We start from the raw sequence: 21,589 nt of genomic DNA, 5'->3' as shown, positions 1-21,589 counted from the left end.
CTGCATTGTCTTCAGTGCCTGGTGAAGTCGGACACGTGTCAGGAACTCCGTGAACACTGTTCAGCACAGTGGGAAGGTGCCCAAATCCCTTAAACGAAACCCAGGTGGAGGCGGTCTCTGGAGGCAGCACCCGAGACCCACGATAAGAAGACGTTTACAATTTGACTCTCACTCGTTTTGAACGAGTTTATCTCCTAAAGCCTCATCTGAAATGGAAACGGCTGCCTGTGACCACAAAGGAGGCCCCACCCCGAGGGCTGGGTGCTGAGGTTCTGCGGTTACGCTGCCCCAGGGGGACGACCTCTCAGGGGCGGAGAGGCCACAGCCTGCTGCCCAGAAGCAGCTCCGCGGGAAGATCCACACCCCGCTGCGGTCTGGACGGTGAACAGCATCCCACCCAGCGTCACCCTGGGAGGGGTGCCAGGCCCCTCGTTCTCACAGGTGGTGGGCAGCGTGGATGTGGGTGCCCCGGCTGTGGCTGTGGCCGCGCCCCCGTGAGGGCACACCCGTGGTCCTCTGCGCGCTTCCGTCTCGTCCTGCCGGTGTTTCTGGAGGGCCCCTGGCTCCTCCTCAGGAAGGCCCGAGAAGCCTCTCCAGGAGCACCAGCTTGGTCTGCAGGTTCACGTCAAAGGGGGGCAGCCTGCTCAGGTTGAGGCTCAGCCCGGTCGTGCCTGGGACGCTGGCCAGCAGCCGGTGCGTGTCCCGGTAGGGGGCTAGCTGCGCGGGGGCGGCCTCCACGAGCAGGTGCGTGTAGGCCAGCATGCGCTCGGAGCCGGGCTGCACGTCCTCTCTCTTATCGTACCTGCAAACGAGAGCAAGGCTGTGCACCGCCGGGTCCGTGGCGGCCCCGGGCGCCCGTGCACGAGACGAGGACGTACCTCCAGGCACTGTTGACTTCCAAAAACCGGGACACACCTGTCTGGGCAGCGGCCACATCGATGTGCACAACGACATCTGTGGAAACCGCGTCTGCTCGGTTAGCGCTGCGAATCCGGCACCTCTGGCCAGAGCCGCAGCCGGTAGCGGGGGCCGAGCGCCTACCTGTGCGGGAGGGCACCAGCTCGTGCAGCCTCTGCATCGCCACGCCGCCAGGGTAGTTGAAGTGGGACACGTACAGGCCTGTGGCCGAGTATGTGGCGTTCACCACGAGGTGTCCTATCACGAGGAGGGACCCCACTTTACACAGCCAGGACTTCTTATAGTTATTCAGCCTGTAAAGAGCAGTGCACCTGGCGGAAAGGCAACGGCAGCAGCGGAGCAGAAGCCCGCCGGCCGCTGTCGCCGGGCGAGTCATCCCCAAGCGGCAGGCGTGGCGCTGCCTCTCTGAAATCCCACCCAGACGCCAATTGAAACCTGAGATTACGTTTTCAAGCATCCCACGTCATTACTTGGCTCAGAGCGCAGCCTCCGGGCCAAATACCGCGCTGCCTGTGTGGAGGTGAAGCGGACGGGATAAGGCCGCCGTCACAGTGCGCAGGCAGGACCGCGGAGCCCACGGAGCGAGGCACTCAGCATCTGTCCTTTACGGGCCAGTTGTGGGCCCTGTAGACTCGGGCTGGACCCTTGACCAAAGCCTGGCCAGGCGCCCAGTTAAACACATTGGCTCACCCTAAGCACCTTCCCCTCTGTGAACCGGTAAACCGCCCCCAGGGGAGCCCAGGCAGCAGCGTCTCGGTGGTGGCACTCACACGCGGGCGCAGCCCCTGGCGGCCACGATATTGAGCACGGGGAAGGCATAGATGATGAAGCGCAGCTCCTTGTGCGGGAGAAGCGAGTACAGAGCCACGAAGCCCAGCGCCGGCAGGAGCAGTGCCAGGGCCCTTCTGTCCACGGCGCCCAGGGGCACGAAGAGCAGGCTGCAGCCCAGGCCGCGCGGCAGGGCCGAGTAGAAGTACCAGAGCAGCGGCGAGGTCTGCGGCAGGAGGGTTAAGGAGGCCACGCGCCAGCCACAGCTGCCCGTCCCCAGGCCGAGCTCAGGCGGGAGCCAGGAGCGTGCGGGAGATGCAGCCCTGATGGCACGCCCCTGCCTGCAGCACCTGGGACCCCCGCGCCTCGGGCCACGGCGTGACCGCTTCAACACGCGGACAGAGGCTGGGACTCGGGCGTCGGTGCCAGAGCCAGGCCGCGGATGGCGGGTGGGGCTGTGCAGAGCTCTTTAACTTTTCCCTCCATTCTTCACCGTAAAAACAGATTGTCCCAGGGTGAGGGGCCCACTCGGGACTCAGTATTCTATGTGCATGCGTTTAACTACTCCAGAACAAAAAGTGAAAAAAAGCAGATCCCCACGAGGACAAAGGAGACACCTCGGCTACAGACAACGGGTGGCGGCCACTGGACCAGGGGAGGCCCAGACTGCGGGGAAGAAGGCGCCATGCCGGCGCTGCAGCAGCCGCCGTGCTCCATCAGGTGCGGACACAGGAGGAGAGTGGCTCAGCGCACAGCCCCGCCCCGTGGGCCACTGTGCAGACACTGGAAGGATACGCCCCAGTTGGAACTTTTGTTCAGGACGGTGTTGTACCAGAGCACCTTTCCTTCTGGCCATACGAGGTAGCGCCAAAAATAGGAGTCCACGGCCACCGTCAGCCCTACGAAAAGAAGACCTCAGGAAAGAACACGGCCACCTGGGAAGCTCGGACCTCGACGCAGCTGGCTGGACGGCAGCTGCGGAGCCCTGGTCACAGGTAGATGTTCCCGAGACGCAGCCCCGTCAGCACAGAAACCAGGAGCCACCAGCAGCTTCACGTAAAGGAGCTGAGGCGTCGGGACCTACCCCCGAACGAGCCTCTTCACGCAGGTCCCTCGCGGCCGCCCGGCCTGGCTGAGACACACAAGGAGAAGAGCCCCTGATGGAGGCCCCGGGCAGCAGGGGGTGGGGGACCCTTGGGCAGAGCAGCCAAGGACCTGCACCGAGACGTTTTACCACCACTGAAGGTGAAGGTAATTTCATTTAACGAAAAACAAAAATAAGAAAACCTCCCGAGTTTCGTCTCCATAAAACAAGACAAAGAAAGCACAGGCCCCCGACAGCGCGGCCGCGGTGACCCGACTCACCTAAGCAGAGGATCCCAGCCGGCACGGCGCAGCGCAGGGCCCGGGCCACCGAGACCTTCCGCAGGCAGAGCGGCAGCAGCAGCGCCAGGCCCAGGAGCAGGCTCAGCTCGGCCCTGAGGACCAGGATGGCGAAGGCCGAGAGCCGGACGAAGCGCGTCCACCTCTGCTGCAGCCAGGCTGCGAGGGCTAGCAGGACTGTAAGGCACAGGCCAAGAGGCAGGCCGCTTACTCCTCCCTCGGGAAAGCCACACAGAACCCTCCAGAAGACAGCCAGCACCTCTCAGAACCAGACCCGCCAACGCGGGCCCGAGGCTGCACCGCGACAGCCCCCCCGCCCGGCCCGCGTCCTGCGCTGTGACATAGCCCGAGCCACTTCCGCAGGCCAGACGGCCCCAGACGGCCCCAGACGCCGGCGTCCATGCCGCTTCCCGCCTCCTCCTCAACCTCGCACTCGCACGGCCAGCGCCAACCTCGGCCGCCTCCTCCCCTCTCCTGCCGGCTGCCTCTCCCGCCCGGTCCCTCCAAGGTCCCTGCTCCCCGCACTCGGCCTCCCGAGGCTCCCGGAGCGTCCGCACCGGCCCCGCACGCGGCTTGCCCTCCTCCCAGCTCCGGCCCTGCTCAAGAGAAGCTGAGCCCTGGAAGCCGGGCCTCAGTCCAGCACCGAGGACAGGGCCCTGCTCCCTTCGCAGGGTTTCTGAGACGCCTGGTGGGGAGCAGCTTTCGACGGGCAGACACCTCGGAGGGACCCCCGGGCAGGCCGGCCCGGTAGCTACATACCCACAGGCAGGGCCAGCACGTTGGGGAGTGTCCGCGTGCAGTAGAACATCAGGTGGAACTGCGAGGCCGTCACGCAGCAGAACAGGGTGGCCACCGTGGCCCCAAACTGCCGCCTCACTTCTTTTTGTAAAGTCCAGATTCCAAAGATCACGCCGAGTCCAAGGACGGCCCTGACTGAACAGAGAGGGCGCCGTGTGTGCGACAGCGGTGAGGCGGGCCCTTAGCGACCACCGGGCATCGAAATGGCCCTGAGGGAGGGGAGCTGCCTTCGGTACTAAAAACAGGCTGGGTGTACACGGCAGAATAGTACTCAGCCATGGCAGAGGAAACCCTGCCACTGCAGCGACGTGGAGGAACCCAGAGGTGATCAAACTAGTGAAGTCAGTCACACAGAGAAGGACAAATATCACATGGACTCACTTACGTGTGGAATCTAAAACGTGCCACAAATGAATCTATATACACAACAGAAACAGACTCACAGACACAGAGAATAAATGTATGGTTACCAAAGAGGAAGGAGGAGAGGGATAAATTAGGAGTTTGGGATCAACAGACACACGCTACTGGATATAAAACAGATAATTAACAAAGATACACTGTATACCACATGGAACTATATTCAGTATCTTATAATAACCTATAATGAAAAGAATCTGAAAATATACATATAACGGAATCACTTTGCTGTACATCTGATACAATGCCATATTGTGAACCAACTACACTTCAATTAAAAAAAATAGACGCGTAAAATGAATGAAACTAAAATACGTTAATTTAAAGTGACAGTATATTTTTCACTGAAACTAGCATTAGGTGAATTTGTTCATTTTGTGTTTCACTCGCTATTAACTGAATTCTTTTAATTTTGAGTGTGGTGGGCCACATTTCGTGTCCTGTCGCATCGTTTATTAAGCTTTTGAAACTCTCAAAAAAATGTGCTGGCCGTGGAAGACGGACAGCCTAGACCCTGGCCCCCCGGATCCCAAGGCGGGGGCCTGCGGCACTCAGCCGCTGGGCAGGCCAGGAGCATCAGGACGACAGCCCAGCACTGACCCCAGTGGCCCCGCCACCTGGCCGATACCTCCAGGGCCACGTTTACCAAGGACCTGATGCTCAGACGTGGCCCCCAACTCTCCCATCCAAGGCTTCCTGGCCCCCACCACGTGACCACAACAGCCTAGAGCGAGGGTGGATTTCCGTTTCCTCATCTTTCAAGAAGCAGAACTGCTTCTTCCCCAGGAATGTGCAATTCTTAAAGCTCTCCATACAGGCCGGACCAACCAGCCGTGAGATGTGCTTGACTCAGCTGGGAAACGTGCTGCTTCTGCTCGGGGGACGGGGCTCGGCCCCCACTGCAGTCACGAGGACACAGCCCGGCGGGGCTGACGCTGTCCCCACTCTGAGTCCCTCTGCCGAGTGGCCGAGATTCCAACAGGTGGACCCTCCTGCACGAGGGACCCTCAACCTGGGTGACTGAGACCCTCTGACAACACTGCAGTTCTCCACCCTGTCCCCGTTTGAAGACCCCCTTACCTACTAGCTGAGAATAGAACTTGGACGTTTCCAAGAGCGAAAGCACGTAAACGGCGGGGCTGGAGAGTGCCGCGATCACCAGCGGCCCGAGGAACGTCCTGGGGACCACGCCAGGGAACTCGAGATGGTCAAACTGCGGGGAGAAGGGCAGGTCAGCAGAGGCCCCAGGAAGCGGGGGTCGATGCACGGCTTGGGCGGGAACTCACCTTGTCCACATCCAGCCGGTGGTAGAGCAGGTCGTGCACGGCCTGCAGGTTGAAGCTCTCCTCCACTTTGGTGTAGGGGCAGGCAACCAGGTGGACGGCGGCTACCGCCACCAGCAGCGCCAGGAGCCGGCGCTGCTTGCCCAGGCCCGACGGCCTCTTCCCGGCCATTCTGCACGTCAGCCTCACGGACCTTCATCCACCGTCGGCACCGCCACTCGAATCGTTTTGAGAGAATAGAGTCGCAGGTCCCCAGGCTTCAAAACTCACACTCGAGTTAACACCTGGGAAATGTGTTTGAAGGGTAATGGGAATCCTTTGAACTGCTGCAGCTTCTGTAATCTGAAAACACATCAAAATAGAACGTTGAAAGAAAAATCATGCTAGAGAAGCTTTCGTACTTTAACCAGCCTTCTTACGCTTTTAAGTTGTGCGAATACTTTTCCAGGAAGAAAAACCTGAGTTGCAGGACACGAGTTTAGTCCACTGTGCAGCCGGGCCCTGGGCCAGCCCGGCACTGGAGGGCAGCAGGACGACCCCCGTGCTCGAGAAGCTGAAATCTGGCCGGAGAGTTAGGAGCAAGCTGGGCTCGGCCCGCACGGTACTGGCCGAGGGAGACGGGCCGGGAGGCTGTGAAGTAGAAGGGCGGGAGGGGTGCGCCTGGAGAACTGCAGAGGGACAGCCATGAGAGGACAGGAGGTGAGGCGCAGGGCTCGGGGCGCCAGCAAAGCCCTGCACCCCAAGGATGGCGAGACAGGGCCGCGGACACCCACCCGCTGTGTTCTGAACTTCACCCCCTGAGCCTCTTAGAGCCCCGGGGAGCACCACGCTGGTCGTGAGCAAAAACTCGTGGATATGGCAGAAAGCAAGAGTGTGTTCCTGGGGGGTGGGGATGCAGACAGACGCGTCTGCAATGGACCACCCAAACACCAACAGCGCTTTGGGGGCACCCCATGCCACGAAGCTTCCTGAGAAAACCATGCAAGTGTCTGGGGCAGTTCCTACTCGTGGAAGACCTCCATCTTTCAATCTGGCGAGGGAAGAAGACGGCAAACTCTTCCTGTTTCTGGCTTGTCTGAAAACAGGTTTGCTTTTATTTGATCAAAACCAGAAGGGCAAGAAGTGAAAGGAGAGAACCACGGTGCTTCCTGTTTGTTAAAACTACTTTTTGGTTCGAGGGAGAGGTATGAAGTCTGTACTCTCCTAGGATAGCAAGTGGGGAATCAACAACTGGGGGAACAGGAATCCTGTCTGATATGGTGGTGAGGTGAGGGAAGCAAGGGGGTCAAAGGGCTCTAAGAATTACCAAAATGACGTGCAGTTCCCAGGGAAGTAACAGAACTTTTCTCTTACCAAACATAAGGGCAGGATTTTTCTGTCCCCCGCTGCCCACTGTAACCTCAGCAAGGATGGACTCTGGTCATCACAGGGGCCATCCGTCTCCCCTGCTGGGCTCACAGCCTGAGGGCAGGGCTGACTCACAGCCTGGCACATAGCAGGTGCTCAATAAACTACTTGAAGAAGAAATTCATAAAAGCTAAGCGTGGATCTCATCACACCAGTTTACATTTTCATTAAAGAAACGTTCACGCTTTAATTTCCAGTGAAGCCAAAGAGACCACGGAACGTTCATATACTCCTCTCTGTTCTCTTACTGTCTGAGGGGAAGAAGAGCCTAAAGAACTAGGAAGCATCTCTAAGGCCAGGCGGTTGGAGCAGCTGCGCAGGTGCTCCGTGGCAGGAACCTCGCTCGGGCTGACAGCTGTCCCAGGCCAGTCCCCGCACACCCCACTCCACACCTCTGCCCAGAGGAGGTTCCCCTGCGGGAAGATCTAGACTCTGTTATTTCACGAGCTGTGGGGTGAAAAGGTACCTGCCAAACCCCGCTCCGGGCCCCAGGAGCTTCTCACCCAGATAAGAGTGTGCTCTGTGCTGATGACCAACGGCAGAAACCAACCAGCAAAGCAGCTTATGTTGGACGGCGCTAGCGGCACCCTGCATGCCCACCCGGACCACGAGGAGACAAACAGGACATAAGCAAGTACAGAAACCGTGGTCAACCCCCACCGGGCCCGAGATGGTGAGCAGACGCACGTGCACTGATCCACACCTGCTTGCAGCTGTTGAGATTGTTAATCTGAGGCACCCACAGGCCAAAACAGGCCACGACTTTAAAACACGTCGTTTATAGGACGGTGACCCCTCAGATTAGGTGCAAAGGGCGTCTTGTCCCCGTCTATTCGGATTCTAAGGTCTCTACTGAAACGGGTCGAGTCAGATGTTCACGTTATTAATCCCTAGCTGGAAACACAAAGGAACTGGTACAAATTCGGCGAGAGAAAACTCTTATCATTTGTACTGCTTCCTTCTAGCAGTTCTGTCCTAGTAGAAACCAGGTAATGCCCACCTTCGTTCTTCCTAACTTAAACCACGGGTTCCAGTGCCAACTGCCTCGGGCACGTGGGGAAATGCAGATGTCTGGAACCCCAGAAACACACTCATCAGGCCCCGGGCAAGGAGCCCCAACCCTAGGTGAGGAGACTGCCCGCAGGTGAGGAGCCCAACGGTCGTCCCGCGTGGCCACGCACGGTGAGGCCCAAGGAGCACCGCGAAAGCGCCGGCCCGGGGTCCCCGCATCCCGTCCCGAGAGCCCCAGCCGCGCACGCTGACCTCGCCAGCCCACGGCGCGGTCCCTCGAAGCGCGTCCGCCTGGGCTGCCCTCAGCCGGAAGTCGGGTGGCGGAAACCGAGAATAGAGGCGACGCCCTTGCCCGAACCTAACATGGCCACTAAACCCCGGCTGCCGTCGCGGCGGGCGCCCTCTCTGACCGGAGTAAAGATGGCCGCCGCGGGCGGTGCAGGCGAGAGGCCGGCGCGAGGGGCGGGCTCGGATCTCCACGCCCCCTGTGCCCAACCTTCCCGGCGGGACGCTGACCCGGGGCCTTCCTATTGGTCGCCTCTCGTGGCGAGCCCGGATTGGGCCACATGGGGACGGGGTGGGCCCAGCCGACCAATAGCGATGGAAGGGCTGGCGCGGGGCGGGGCCCCGGCCGGCGCCGTCAAGTAGCCCCGGGAACAGCCGGCGCTTCGGAGTCGGTGGGCGGCCGGAGGCCGGAGCGCTCTGCCGGTTCCCGCTGGACCTCGGCCAGTGCCCGTGCGGCCGCGTTCCGCAGCGCTGTCCACGTCGGCCAGCCATGCGCCCGCCGGCCCCGGCCGTGCTGGGGCTGCTGCTTCTGACGCTGCTGTCGCCCGGCGAGGCCACCAAGAAGCCGACGCCCTGCAAGCGATGCCGGGAGCTGGTGGACAAGTTCAACCAGGTGGGCCGATCACCCCGCGGGGACACGAGGCCAGGGGTCTGGCCGGGGTCGCCCCGCCGTGGACCAGGGTCACCCCACCATGGACTAGGGTTGTCCCGCCATCTACTGGGGTTACCCCCTCCGTGAACGGTGGTCACCACACCAGGGACCCAGGGTTGCCCCACCATGGACTGGGCCATCCCACCATGGATCTAGGGTCATTCCACCATGGACTGGGTCACCCCACCATGAACTGTGGTCACCCCACCATAGACCGGTCACCTCACCATGGACGGGGTGAGGCAGCAGTGCTGAGCTCTGTGCGGCCGTCTCCCCGCAGGGAATGGTGGACACGGCAAAGAAGAACTTTGGTGGTGGAAACACGGCTTGGGAGGAAAAGACGCTGTCCAAGTATGAATTCAGGTGGGCGCCCTGCTCTTACTGGCCCAGCGCCTGCCTTTGGTGCCTGACGTGTTCCCGGGAGCGTTGACAGACGCAGAGCGTCTCTTGGGGCTTGTCACCTGTCCTTGCCCGGGGCTAGCACACTGGCTCCTGGCTGGCCTCTTGGCTCGCACACTTGTCCCACTCGCCCTCCACCCGGCAGACACGGTGGTTTCTTAAAAACACAGGTGGCGTAAATCCCTCCTGCCCCCCACCCCGAGCCCCGGCCTCCTCCGGCCCCATTGCAGGGCTTCCCCTGGGACACCCCACGCCCGAAGCCCCACCGTGAGGACGGACAGGCCTCCCTGACCGGCCCCACCCTCCATGTTTAGTTCTCTGCCTGGCACCGACTACCCCCGGCCCCAGGTGGGTGTTTGCTGAGGGGCTTTTTCCACCGAAGCGCCACTGTAGTCGTGGCCTGGCCGCAGGTGGGGCCTCGGGACATCCCTGGGGAGTGGACGCTGACCACTGAGGTGCCCCTTGCCTCGGCCTCGCCGTGCTGACGGCCTTGTGTTTCAGCGAGGTCCGCCTGCTGGAGATCATGGAGGGCCTGTGTGGGACCAGCGACTTCGAGTGCAACCAGCTGCTGGAGGAGCACGAGGGGCTCCTGGAGACCTGGTGGCTGCGGCTGTGAGTGCCTGCGTCCCCGGGGACCAGTGCCAGCGACTCCTGGCTTTTGAAATGATGTCAGGTTTAAAAAGCTGCAGAAATAGTAGGGGTTTCTTCCGTACCCGTGTTCCCATCCTTTATCACCAAAGTGCGACCCCCCAGACGAGGGTGTCAGCTGGAAGAGTCTTTTGGCGCTCAGACCCTCGTCTCCCAGATCCCACGATCCTCAGAAGCACGTTACATGTTCAACTGTGTTTTTGTTTTGAGGAAATCTGCCGCGTGAGATTTACTGAACACTTTAAAAATCCTCAGGAAGAAGAAGTATCCTGACTTATTTGAATGGTTTTGTGTGGAAACACTGAAAGTTTGTTGTGCTCCAGGAACTTACGGGCCAGACTGCCTGGGTGAGTTTTCTGCGGGGGCTCGTGAGCGTCCTGTGTGTTTCCGGTTAGCCCTGTGATTCCCGGCTGGACAGGAGCCCGGGTGGGAACGTGGGCCCTGTGCAGCCTCCTCCCAGCTGCAGCGATCTTCGCCTCTGGGTGTCTGGTCCCAAGTATGCTCCTAATTCAGGGCTCCACAGACCCCCTGGTCGCCCACCTGGGTGCCGCCCTCTGGGTGCGGGGAGGTGGTCCATAAGCAGCGAAGCCCGTGTGAGAGGCCGGGGCCAGGGGCGTCCATCCTCCGGGGGTGAAGAGACTGAGTGAAGCCATGGCTGCCGCCCAGGCGTCACCAGAATGTTCACGTGGATCAACTGGGCAAGGGGCATGGTGCCGGCGCTCAGGCCCCACCCTGGCCGAGGCTGCCCCTGCCTGTCCCGCCGGTGTGGCGTCACTGCACGGGCCCTCACTGTCCCGTCCTTGGCCCCGTGTCCCGCGTGAGGCGAGCCGACGCGTCCTCCAGACCCCTCGCCAGCGCGGGGCTCCTGCTCCCAGACAGAAGGGCTGAAGCGAGACCCAGAGAGCTGTTTTCACGAATGTGTCGCGGGGTGCGCTCTGAGTGGGCTCGGGGCCCCCGCAGCGTGCCAGGGCGGGTCCGAGCGGCCCTGCAGCGGGAACGGTCACTGCAGCGGAGATGGCAGCAGACAGGGCGACGGGTCATGCCAGTGCCACCTGGGGCACCGGGGACCACTGTGCGCCGACTGCACGGACGGCTACTTCAACTCACTGAGGAATGAGACGCACAGCATCTGCTCAGGTACCCAGAGCTGCCTGTGTAGATGGGAGGGGGACCCGGTGACCGCTGACCCAGGCTTCTGGGAGCCGAGGGGGAAGGCGTGGGCCCTTGTACGACGTAAGAAGGGACATGACAGGACCAGCAGCCAGGGGTGGTCTCGCTTCCTGTCTCCAAACAAGCCCCAGGAGGGACGTGTGAGTTGCTTACCCGCGATGTCCTTCTGGAGAAGGGCTCGGAGGGTGGACAGTGTGGCACCTACAGCTCTGTGACGTCCACGCTGGTCCCAGGGCCCCGGACCTGCACCTGGGGTGTCTGGCCCAAGCTTGCTCTCCCCGTGGCTGTCCCAGCAGGAGGCTCGGCTGTCCTTGGGCGCAACTCGGGGATCAGAGGCTGGTGTCCCCGCTGTCACTCAGGCTTAGGGTCTCGGAGTGAGCAGAGGCAGGACCGAGTCTGGCCACGTCAGGGCACCAGCAGGGTGGGGAGGTGGCCCAGGTGAGAACTGGGACAGCGGAGGCCACGCAGTGTGACCTCCTGGCCCCAGGTCCCCGTGTAGAGGACGCGCCGTCTTGGTCACCCTGGTGTCGGGTAAGGTGGGCTCTCCCACCTGGGTCTTCAGAGGTGCCCTGGCTGTCGTTCTGGGCGCCCCCGTGAGTTCTGAGATGGGCCGTGGGGTTGCACGGGTGGAGCCTTCTCGGCTGTGATGGGCACGCTTCTCCCTTCGGTTGGGGAGGCCCATGCCCTGCTCGTGAGGCTGCGTCAGCCCAGGATGGCATCCTCTGACGGGGTGTAGATGTGTAAGTCCAGGGAGGAAGCCATGAGGCACGCCCTGTCTCGATGTGTTTTCTCGTTGGTTGTCACTGATGTACAGGAAGACCTTTTGGGCGTCAGCAGTCGTGTTGAATTCTCCCGTCAGGGTTGGCGGTGAGGCTGCGCTCCCTTGGGCATCCCCGTGGAGAATGTGCTGGGTGCCTGGGAGGCCAGCCTCTCCGATTCCTACCCCCAGGCCTTTCCCGGGCCCAGAACGTCCACGCGTGTTGGCGGGCGGCATGCACACACCCAGCTGGGTGTGGGCTCCAGCATTTGGGAGGCTACCTCTGCCAGGTTACGAGCAATTCCTCTGGAGTCCTCATTTGCTGAGAATTTTATCACCCCTGGGCGTGGAAATCCTCGTGTGTTCTCCTCTCTCGTTAAGTTCAGGGATGTTGTGAATCACACGAGTTTCTCTGTCGTTGAACGTATCTTGCTCCACTGGGATTTTTTGCTGGTTTGCGGTTTTTGTTTTTACCCTATGAATGTCAGCTCCTAATTTCCGAAACGCCCTTTGCATCGAGTTCACTCCTGAGACGGGATCCCCACGTACTGACGGCCATCCCACCTCTGCCTTCCAGCCTGTGACGAGTCCTGCAAGACGTGCACAGGCCCTACCAACAGAGACTGCGGCCAGTGCGAAGTGGGCTGGGTGCGGGAGGACGACGCCTGCATAGGTGAGGCTGGCGGCTGCCCTCCCCCACCCCTTCCCCCCACTCTCTCGTGGCGTCTGCGCAGCCCCCAGCTACCCTCAGGACACCCCACTCCTGCCCCCTGCCCCCTCTGACTCGTGGGGAAGCGGCCTCCGACGTTCCAGGCTGTATTGTAACGGCCACAGCATGGAGGCTGGGCTGGGAAGGTGGCCCCTGTCCCCCGTCCTTGCCATCAGGTGGCCCCGGTGGTCCTGTTGGCTCAGGGCCCGGGAGGGAAGCCTGGGACTTAGGCCCAATCGTGTGTCCTCGGGCCCTGGTTTCATAAAAGAGACAGACGTGGGGTGGGGGGCTCTGGCCGGCAAGTGGACACTGCAGGGCATGGGCAGCCTCTGACTGTGGTGGACTCTGCACGGCCCCTCGGTCTGGAGGCCCTAGCTGTGGCGCGTGGCTCTCCCTGTCCACCGTGCCCAGCCAGCCGGGGCCCCGCCTGTTCCCAGGGTGTCTTCTCCTCGAGCTGCAGCCCTACAGCCCGGCCGTCAGCATCTCGGCCCTGCCCGAGTCCACGCAGGCCCAGGTGCTGGCGGGGGCGGTGGGTTGGGGGTGGGTGGCCGCCAGGGCCTCGGTTTCGGTCTCGTTCTCACAGCTGCTCAGCTGCAGGCAAGTCGGGGGCCTCACGTCCCACATTGGACGGGGAGGGTGGGGCCCCCGCCCGGCCCCGCCTTGGAGCTTCACCGAGGCCCCGGGGAAGCACTCACGGGTCAGCCGCTGGTCCCACCTGCACGCGGAGGCCCCCGAGGATGACTGACCGTGTGTCCCCCACGGCGGTCCCTCTGGCCAGCGGTCGGGGCGCGGCTGCCGCCCACAGCTGTGCCGTCCTCTCCAGATGTGGACGAATGTGCGGCAGAGCCGGCCCCCTGCGAGGAGCAGCAATATTGCGAGAACCTCAACGGCTCGTTCGTGTGCCACGGTGAGCGCGCCCGGCCCGCCCGCCGCAGCCCTTCCCCCGAGATGCTTGCGGTGTGTCCGCAGGACCCCTGTATGCTCTGCCTACTTAAAACACTGACGGTGGCAACACAAGTGATAGATGTTTCCTGAAGAAGAATCAGAGAATTCAGATAAGTTGAAAAGAGTTGACCAGCATCCAGTCCCTGGGGAGGGCCCCTGGCAGGCCGGTCGAAGCAGCGCTGGTCTGAGCGGCGCCTTGCTACCTGTCTGTTTTTCATTCAACGGTTCCGTGACCGCCTTTGCACGTCACATTTCTGTACATCGTGGTAATTATTTTGGAGCACGCTGTTATTTCACAGTTTCTTCAACAATCTTTATCACTGAATATTTGTCATACACGGTTTCCCACAGTTACAAACTTTGAAGACCCCTGTAGGTAAAGCTTTTTACATTCTTCATTATTTTCTTTGGATGAGTTTCCGAGTTGGTCAGTTCAAGGGAATGTGGATTTTAGGGCCACCCAGCCCCCAAAAGGTTGAAAGGTGGTGCCGATTCCTCGCCTTCCCCCCCGCGTGCCCCCTCACCGTGTCCGCGGCCATGCCGTCCTGTCCCCATGTTTGTGGACACACAGCTTCAATGAGACGCCCCCAAAGCATCACACGTTCTCTGCCATTGTTGGCACCAAGCTCCTAGCAGTGTCACAGCTGGAGGCGGGTTTTGTTTGAGAGAAGACGCTGCCCCCCATCCTTCCCATGACAGAGGTCATGGAGGGGCCCCATGACTGCTGCTCCCGCAGCCCGGCCTGCACCGAGGTCCCTCAGCAACAAAGGACCAATGGTCAATCAGTCAATCGCAGCTAGTGCGCACTTTGCCTCAAGCGCACGCTGTCTGCTCCCCAACGCCCCCAGGATGGGGACACTGGGCTCTCCCGGCCGCAGAGCCTCCACCATCTTGTGTGTGGTTTCAGGTCGCACTTTGCCCACAGGATGGGGGTCTCATGTCGTCATCTCCCTCCCCTCTTGTTTCCAGAATGTGATTCTACCTGCGTGGGCTGCACAGGGAAGGGTCCTGGACAGTGTAAAGAGTGCCTCCCCGGCTACTCGAAAGAGAGCGGCCAGTGCGCAGGTCAGTGGGTGCATCTGCGTTCAACTCGGGGGCGGGAACCTTCCCAGAGGCCATGCGCGCTGGTGGGGACGGGACCCTGGGCTGCAGACTCTGATTCTCACGTGCCCATGGGGGTGGGGGCCGAGCAAGGGCCTGCAGGCTCCATCTGGGCGTCCACCTCGACAGTCAAGCCCGGCTGGAACCCGGCTGGAGAACCACCGGGCTCCCACCCTCACGTTTGCCTGGACCGTCTCTTCTTCCCGCCTCCGACGGCCTGGCTCTGGGGCTCCTGTTAAATCCTCCCCTCTGCCTCCTTTCTCTAATGGGATGGTTCCGTCTCTGCGCTTTCTGTGTGTGAGGGAATCATGACGTGTGCATCCCTCGATCCCCGGTGTGCATGTTTGCTGAACGAAGTCACCTGGTCAGTGGAATGTGTTTATTTAGACATTGACGAGTGCTCGCTGGCGGAGAAGCCCTGTCTGAGGAGGAACGAAAACTGCTACAACACACCCGGGAGCTTCGTCTGCGTGTGCCCCGAGGGCTTCGAGGAGGCTGAGGACATCTGTGTGCAGACGGGGCCGGCAGGGGCCGGTGAGTGACCGCTCACCCCACGGCCACCCTCTGCCCTCGACCCTCGGCCGCGGGGCCTCGGTGCGCTGCCACCTGTCCCCAAGTTAAGAAATTTACACAAAAAGTGGCCCTGGGATGATGGGAGCCGGGTTCCTGGAAGACAAGAGCGTAAAGTCCTCTCTGGGGACGAAGCCCCGGGGGACTCCCTCTTGTATGGACGGAGGGAGACGCAAAGGAAGGTCAGCAGACGGGCCGCCAGCTGAGCAGCCCCCGGGTCCGCCTGAGACAGACATGCAGGGAGGCGGCGGGAGGGGCAGACGGCTCCACGGGGGCTCCTGGGAGCCGTGACAAAGCGCCACAGACCTGGCGGCTTCAACCCCAGAGGCGCGTTGTCTCCCAGTCCTGGGGGCTGGATGTCTGAGATCAAGGTGTCGGCAGGGCTGCCTCCCCCTGAAGCCTGTCGGGGAGCATCCTTCCTGCCTCTTCTGGCTCTGATGGCTGTCACTCTTGGCGTTCCTGGGCTGGCAGCTGCGTCCCTCCAGCCTCTGCCTGTTTGTCGCATGGTCTTCTCCCTGGAGCCTGTGTCCGAAGTTCCCTCTACTTACAGGGACACCAGCCATTGGGTCAGGGCCCACCCCAGTGAGTTCTTAACCTGCTCACCTGCAGGGACCCTATTTCCAAGTAGGGTCACGTTCACAGGCACCGGGGATTAGGATGCCAACCTGTCTTTTGGGGGGACACAGTTCTTCCCACAGTCATCTCATACAAGTTCTAGAACAACACGGAGAACGGGAAAGAAGCCACGTTAAAAAAGACAATGGCTCAGAGTTTTCCCAAAGCAGTAAGACTTGGGGGGTTCCAGAAGCTGCCTGGGTCCCGGCAGGATAAAGAGAAGCTAATCCACACACAGACGCCCGTAGGAGCCGAGGGGCCTGACGGTCAGCGAGGGCCGCGGAGGGGCCGCAGCCGCGCACCGTCTGTCCCCACACGTCACGCAGGCTGTTGTCTCGTCCCAGCTGGTTCTGGGCTCCCATCGCCCGTCTCTCCCACAGTGGTGTGGCGGCTCTGGGGTGCCGTCGGGACACCCCAGCCGTGGGGTGCTTGGGGCTGCCGCATCCAGAGGGAGCCTGGCGCCACCCCACGGCCATGGGCAGCGTGTCCACGCGTTACCACGGCCCCAGCGCCCGCCTCGTGGCCGCGTCCTCAGGACCTTTCGTGCTAGGATTTTACGGACCGATCTGTTTGTTTTCTGACAGAAGTCACGGAAGCAAGCCCAACACAGCCGCCGTCCCGTGAAGATTTATGATGTGCATCCACGTCAGAAGTCACACCCGCCCTTTAAATTATTCAGACTGTCGTCCTGGACGTGGCCCTTCATGTCACACCGTCGCTCCAGGGGAAGCTGCTTTCATTGAAAGGGCTGATGCTTATTTGACCCTTAAAGCTGCATTTCTTGGTTGTTCTTAAACAGATTTGTATATTTTGATACCGTTCTTTATAGTAAAATTGGCCACTGAAGGTAGCTGGGCAGACAACAGGTGTGCGTTTGTCTCCTTGGAAGCGCGTGGGCCTTTAGAGCGGAGTTTGCCCCGTCCTGCTGGAGCCCCCAGGCCTGCGGGGGTTTTTGAGGCAGCACAGCCCGGCTGTCCCCAAGGGGCTCCTGCCACCACCCCCCAGGCTTGCAAGCACCATCAGAACCTTAACTGGGTGAGTTTCAGGGCCCCACCTTTGGGCCGCTAGAGTGTCGCCAGGGACCCTAGGGGCTAAGCTGGAGAAAAAGTCAGTCGTGAGCCCCAGGGCCAGGTCGTCACGTGGGAAGAAGGCTGCATGGACCCCCCGCAGCCCAGCCCAGCCCGTTCCCACCAGTCTGTGTGGCGGTCAGACCACGGCTTCCGCTCCAGCCCCCCAGGGCTGCCCCCCAGTGAATGCCCAGTGGCCACCACCCCACCCACTCCCCTCGCTCATGCTCCCCCAGCCCCTCTGGCCTCCTGCCCACCCCCCCCAGCCAGGCCTCACGTCATCCCTGTGAACGTCTCCCACTGTCCTGGCGCCAGTGGCCATCCACCTGTCCCCTTGCTGCACCTGTGCTCTCCGAGCCCGAGCTGGGCCCTCTCACCTGGGCACTGGGACAGGGCACCTGCAGGTGGGACTCTGCCCCAGGGGTCCCTGCTGGGAAGGGGCGACCACAGCACCCAAGGGCCGCAGGCGTTGGCCACACCCCGGTGCACCTCGGGCTCTCCCCGGTCTCTCGTCTCTGCCATGGCAGAGGTGGAGCTTCCAGTGCCAGGCCTGAGGGCGGGGGGCCCGAATCCCTAGAGGGAGCGTGGAGTCCAGTGGGCTCAGCAAGGCCAACGAGCAGCACGGGTTGCAGGCTGCTGTCGTCTGGTCCAGGCCTGGGGGGTCCACACTGGGGGATGGCCAGTCGTCAAGCTGCCACACTCCTCTCGGAGATGGACATGGCGGTGCAGGCCGAGGGGCAGGGCACATGGGAGGGCGCAGCCACCAGCGGGGGTGATGGGGGTGATGGCTGCGTGTGGAGGGCAGCGAGGGGCCAGGCGGAGGTGAGGGGACGGGGGTCCCTGGGGAGCCTGCAGTTTGGGGGCTTCCAGGAAGCCGTGTGGGCTGGGGCCCTGTGGATGGATGTCAGGTGGGTGTGGCCAGGTGCGGTGGAGGTGCTGACCAGTGGGTGGACGAGGAGAGGGAGGCTTCTGGCCTGGGGCGCCTCAGAGAGGCGCGGCTAGAAGGCTCCCAGGAGGTGGAGAGAGGGGAAGCCTTCCCTGTCAGCTGGGGGCGGGGGCAGCTCCAGGCCAGGGCGGGTGGTCCCTGCCCGGCTCAGGTCCTGCACGCGGGGCCCAGGCTCAGGTGCCGAAGCCATCCCGTGGGTGGGGCCTCGTGACTGCACTGGGGAACTGACCCCCTCTCCAGCTGGAACCGGATGACCCCCGTCCTCACTGCAGGCCCTGGGACCGAGCGCACGGTCCCTGGGTGGCACTGTCCCCCCACACACGGTGGGGTCACCTGGGTGGCTGCCCTGCCCCCACCGGAGCTCTGTGGGTGCCATTGCCCCCTGCCCCCTACAGGTGGCATCAGTAGGTGTCCTGAGGGGGCCGGAGAGTCACTTGGCAGTGGGGAGGGGGTGGGCCCCGCTGCTTTGGACACTCGAAAGCTGGACCCCGGCCTGAGCCCTGCGGCTGGCTCCCCTGCGACCACTACGCTGGCCCATGGGGCCCGAGGGGTCCCCTACCCGGCCCCTACGCTGCCTTCCTGCTGGTAGACCACCTCCGCCATTGGGCACTATTGGCCCTGGGTGGCTTGGAGAGGGATGAGGCCACAGCCCAGGGGGCTCCCTTGGCCCTCACGTCGTTCTGCTCTGGGACCCCCGCTCAGGACCCCCAACCCTGCCCCTGCCCCACTAGGGCAGCGCAAGTCAGGCTGAGCTGGTTCCTTGAAAGTGCCGTGCACGGTCCCCCCCAGAGCCTTTGCACTTTTGTCCCTCCTGCTGCGGACACGTGGGAGGGCCCTGCTCCTACCGCTCCCTCCCTCCAGGGGGTATCTGCTCAGCTGTCACCCTCAGAGGTCGGCCCTAGCCCCTTGCCCACGTTGCACCCTTCTGTGAGCCCCCACCGCTCCCCAGGGCCGTGTCTCTGCACCCAGCAGGGGATCCTCGCCCCCTCTGAGCCCGAGGTCTGGAGTCAATGGTGGAACACCCTCAGTCTCGGCTTTCTCATCTGTAAACGGGAGGATATTCCCAGCCCGGGAGCTGGGCCGGACAAAGCGGAGGTGGGTGCCGCGGATCGGGCAGGGAGGGGGACTCGCCCCCAGCAGGGCCGCACCAGGCCGGGCTAGGGCCTCAGGATGCAGGCAGGGTCCCGGGACTACCGTGGCTGGGGGTCCACGTGCAAGTGTGTGGGGATGTGGGCGCGGGGGCTTGAACGATGCTGTCCTTTCAGAGGCTCTGGCTCCGCCTGGGGCGGGGCGGGGGTGTGACTTGGCGGTGACCCCTGCCCAAGTCCTGCGTCCTCCCCTCTGGCCAAGCAGATGGACAGGTCCGGCCCCCTCGGTGGATCAGCCACTGGGCCCGGGGCCGGAGGGGCGGGTGCGGCCAGCAGGTGGCGCTGTGGGACCACCCCGGGCCCCTCGCTCTGGACGGCCGGGGGGTGGGGTGCTAGCCCTGGGCCAGGAGGTCCCGGGAGTAGAGGGAAGCGGGGCTGGGGCGGGGCTGGGACAGAGCCGGAACGTCACACTGGAGCCTCAGAGGCCCCCCCCGCCCCGGGAGCCCGGACCCCTGGCCGCTGGAGTGACCCGGTTCCAGCGAGGGCCGCGCCTCTGCTCCCTCATCCCACCTCGGGTGCTGCCCCGGGACGGGAATGGACGGGACTGCCGGGGCAGTGAGTCACAGCGCCCTCCACGGTCCCACACTGCAGGGACGCCTCCGCACACCTCCTCAGGGTCACGGCGTGCAATGCCGTCCTGCCAGTCAGGGTCAAGGACCGTGCCCCGGTGGCAGTTCTGCTCACCCACGGGGCCCTGCACGAGGTTCCTGGCAGCCCAGCGGGGGCACTCTGCCACATCCCTTGAGGGAGCCAGGACCTCAGCTCTGCGGGCCCTGGAGGCCCAGACTCCCGGGGCTGCTCCCACCCGCCCGCGGCACCTGGGCCCAGGTGCGCACCATATGCAGGTCCTGGGGTGGCTTCCCTCCCCACAGAGCATGGCCGTCCCCCTGGTCTTCAGCAGGCTGTTGTGCACCCCGTGGGTTAGGAGCTTCTGGAAGTGTGGTGCCTGAGTGCCCGTGGTCCCAGCCCAGCCCGGTCCTGGCTTTGCTGTGAAGTGGGTCCCTTGGTCTGACGTGGGAGCCTGTGTCACAGGATCAAACGCTTTGGAAGCCAGCGGTTCTCAGTGGGTGGCGCCGGGGACACAGGCCATGTCTGGGGACACTCGTCTCACGGGGGTAACGGGGTTTCTGGCTCAAGCGGGTAGAGACCAGGGATCCTGCTCGGCACCGGCCAGAGCCCAGGACACCCAGCCCCAAGCGTCGGCCTCTGGGGAGACGACGGCCGCAGCCCGTGGCCAGGTGCCCCCTCTCCCGGGGGGAGCCACGGCCTGCAGACCGCCTGCCGCTCTGGCCCCCGGGGTCGCGTGGAGGGCCTCCCCTTCAGCCACCCACGCCTCTGCCCCCCGGGATGGGATTAAATGCAGCGGCAGGGACACCGCGCTGCAGCCTTCCTGCTCTGTGCCACGTCCAGCTGGGGGCCGTTAGGGGCCCTGGGCATTGGAGCAGAGCCCGAGCCCGGACGTACTGCTCCAGAACCCGAAGCCTCCAGACCTGTGCGTCCTCCTTCATGGTGGCACGCACCTTGCTTTGGGGGGCCCCAGGCCTCTGCCCCTGCGCGGGGCCCACCTCTCCCTAGAGCGCACATGTCCTACAAAGGCCCAGTGTGTTCGCCACTTCCTGGTCACCTGGGCTGTTGATAGGGAGGATGGGAAGCCGGTCCAGGTGACTGCGGGCTGGAGAGTCCCCGTGGCCTGGGGGCCGTGAGGACACTGTGGGCCTCCAGGAACCAGCATCACCCGTGTCTAGCAGTCCTCAAACGCTCGGCATCTCTCCTCCGTGTGCTCAGTTACGGGGTCCAGGGAAGGTCAGGGGTAGGTGTGCCGATGCGGCAGACTCCGCCTACTGGGGACCCAGCCTGCCCTTCAGTGGGGGTTCTGGGTCTGAAGCCTGCCTCGGGCCTGGAGACGGGGCAAGGGCCACGACCTTTCACGGGGGCCTCCTGGTCACGCACCTGTGGCTTCTCCTCCTCGGCCGCCAGTCCAGTCCCCGGGAACACGGTGTTCTGTCAACCACGACCTCAGGCGCCTCGGGCCCTTGGCCCAGCTTCAGCCCTGTCGCTCACGGAAGCTGCACGCACCGGCCCCTGACGACCAGGCGCCACCACCCCCGTCACCCTCCATCCTGTGACAGCCTCTCCCACTGGCAGCGGGGCCCGCGGGAGCCCGGGCAGGCTGCCTCTCCCCGCTCCATCCGCCGGGCCTCACACCCGTCCCGCCCCGCGCCCGAGGGCGAGGTCCCAGCAGCTGGGCACAGGCCTTACCTTCCCCCCGCCCCATCGCCAGGCCCCAAACCCTGGTGCCTGCCTAGAGCCTGCTGCCCTTCTCACGCCTGTGTCCCTGTGTGAGGCCCACAGTGGAAGTGGGGGGCTGCCCCTCCCCAACTCCACTACACTGGCTCCCTGAGGTGCCCCGGCCCAGCGCCAGCCTCTGCGGGGGATCTATCCTGGGCTGCTCACTGATCACCCGCCGGGGGCCTGGAATAGGGCTGGCTCCTGGGGCCTCCTCCGCCACGGCTCCGGCTCACAGATGTTCACCCCAGCTGCCTTCCCAGACCCCGCTGGCTCTGCCCTCTAGCCCCCCAGGTACTGCTG

The 21,589-nt window shown here is 63.1% G+C and overlaps 2 protein-coding genes across 4 annotated transcripts; one reads left to right on the top strand and one right to left on the bottom strand.

Moving 5' to 3' along the window:
• Window positions 1-172: 172 nt before the first annotated feature.
• Window positions 173-7,659, bottom strand: ALG12 (ALG12 alpha-1,6-mannosyltransferase). The gene is made up of 10 exons (XM_060166493.1): window positions 6,029-7,659; window positions 5,574-5,912; window positions 5,368-5,500; window positions 3,829-4,002; window positions 3,052-3,246; window positions 2,482-2,585; window positions 1,689-1,912; window positions 1,042-1,211; window positions 879-954; window positions 173-802 (listed from the first exon to the last, which is right to left on the bottom strand). Exons 2-10 carry the CDS (start codon window positions 5,739-5,741, stop codon window positions 571-573), a joined length of 1,476 nt encoding a protein of 491 aa, XP_060022476.1. The 5' UTR covers window positions 5,742-5,912; window positions 6,029-7,659; the 3' UTR covers window positions 173-570.
• Window positions 7,660-8,617: 958 nt separating this feature from the next.
• Window positions 8,618-16,702, top strand: CRELD2 (cysteine rich with EGF like domains 2). 3 transcript variants are annotated; one of them, XM_060164990.1, is made up of 10 exons: window positions 8,618-8,886; window positions 9,206-9,288; window positions 9,826-9,936; window positions 10,228-10,319; window positions 10,933-11,109; window positions 12,477-12,572; window positions 13,432-13,515; window positions 14,523-14,618; window positions 15,042-15,188; window positions 16,424-16,702. In XM_060164990.1, exons 1-10 carry the CDS (start codon window positions 8,764-8,766, stop codon window positions 16,471-16,473), a joined length of 1,059 nt encoding a protein of 352 aa, XP_060020973.1. In that variant the 5' UTR covers window positions 8,618-8,763; the 3' UTR covers window positions 16,474-16,702. The 3 variants fall into 3 exon arrangements, with proteins under 3 accessions (XP_060020973.1, XP_060020972.1, XP_060020971.1); XM_060164989.1 differs by having other exon boundaries at window positions 13,387-13,515; window positions 16,427-16,702; XM_060164988.1 differs by having other exon boundaries at window positions 13,387-13,515.
• The last annotated feature ends 4,887 nt before the right edge of the window (window positions 16,703-21,589 follow it).

Source organism: Lagenorhynchus albirostris, chromosome 11, assembly GCF_949774975.1.
Source record: "Lagenorhynchus albirostris chromosome 11, mLagAlb1.1, whole genome shotgun sequence".
NCBI lineage: Eukaryota > Metazoa > Chordata > Mammalia > Artiodactyla > Delphinidae > Lagenorhynchus > Lagenorhynchus albirostris.
The sequence above is the reverse complement of the archived record's forward strand: the minus strand, read 5'-3'. Positions and strand labels throughout refer to the sequence as shown.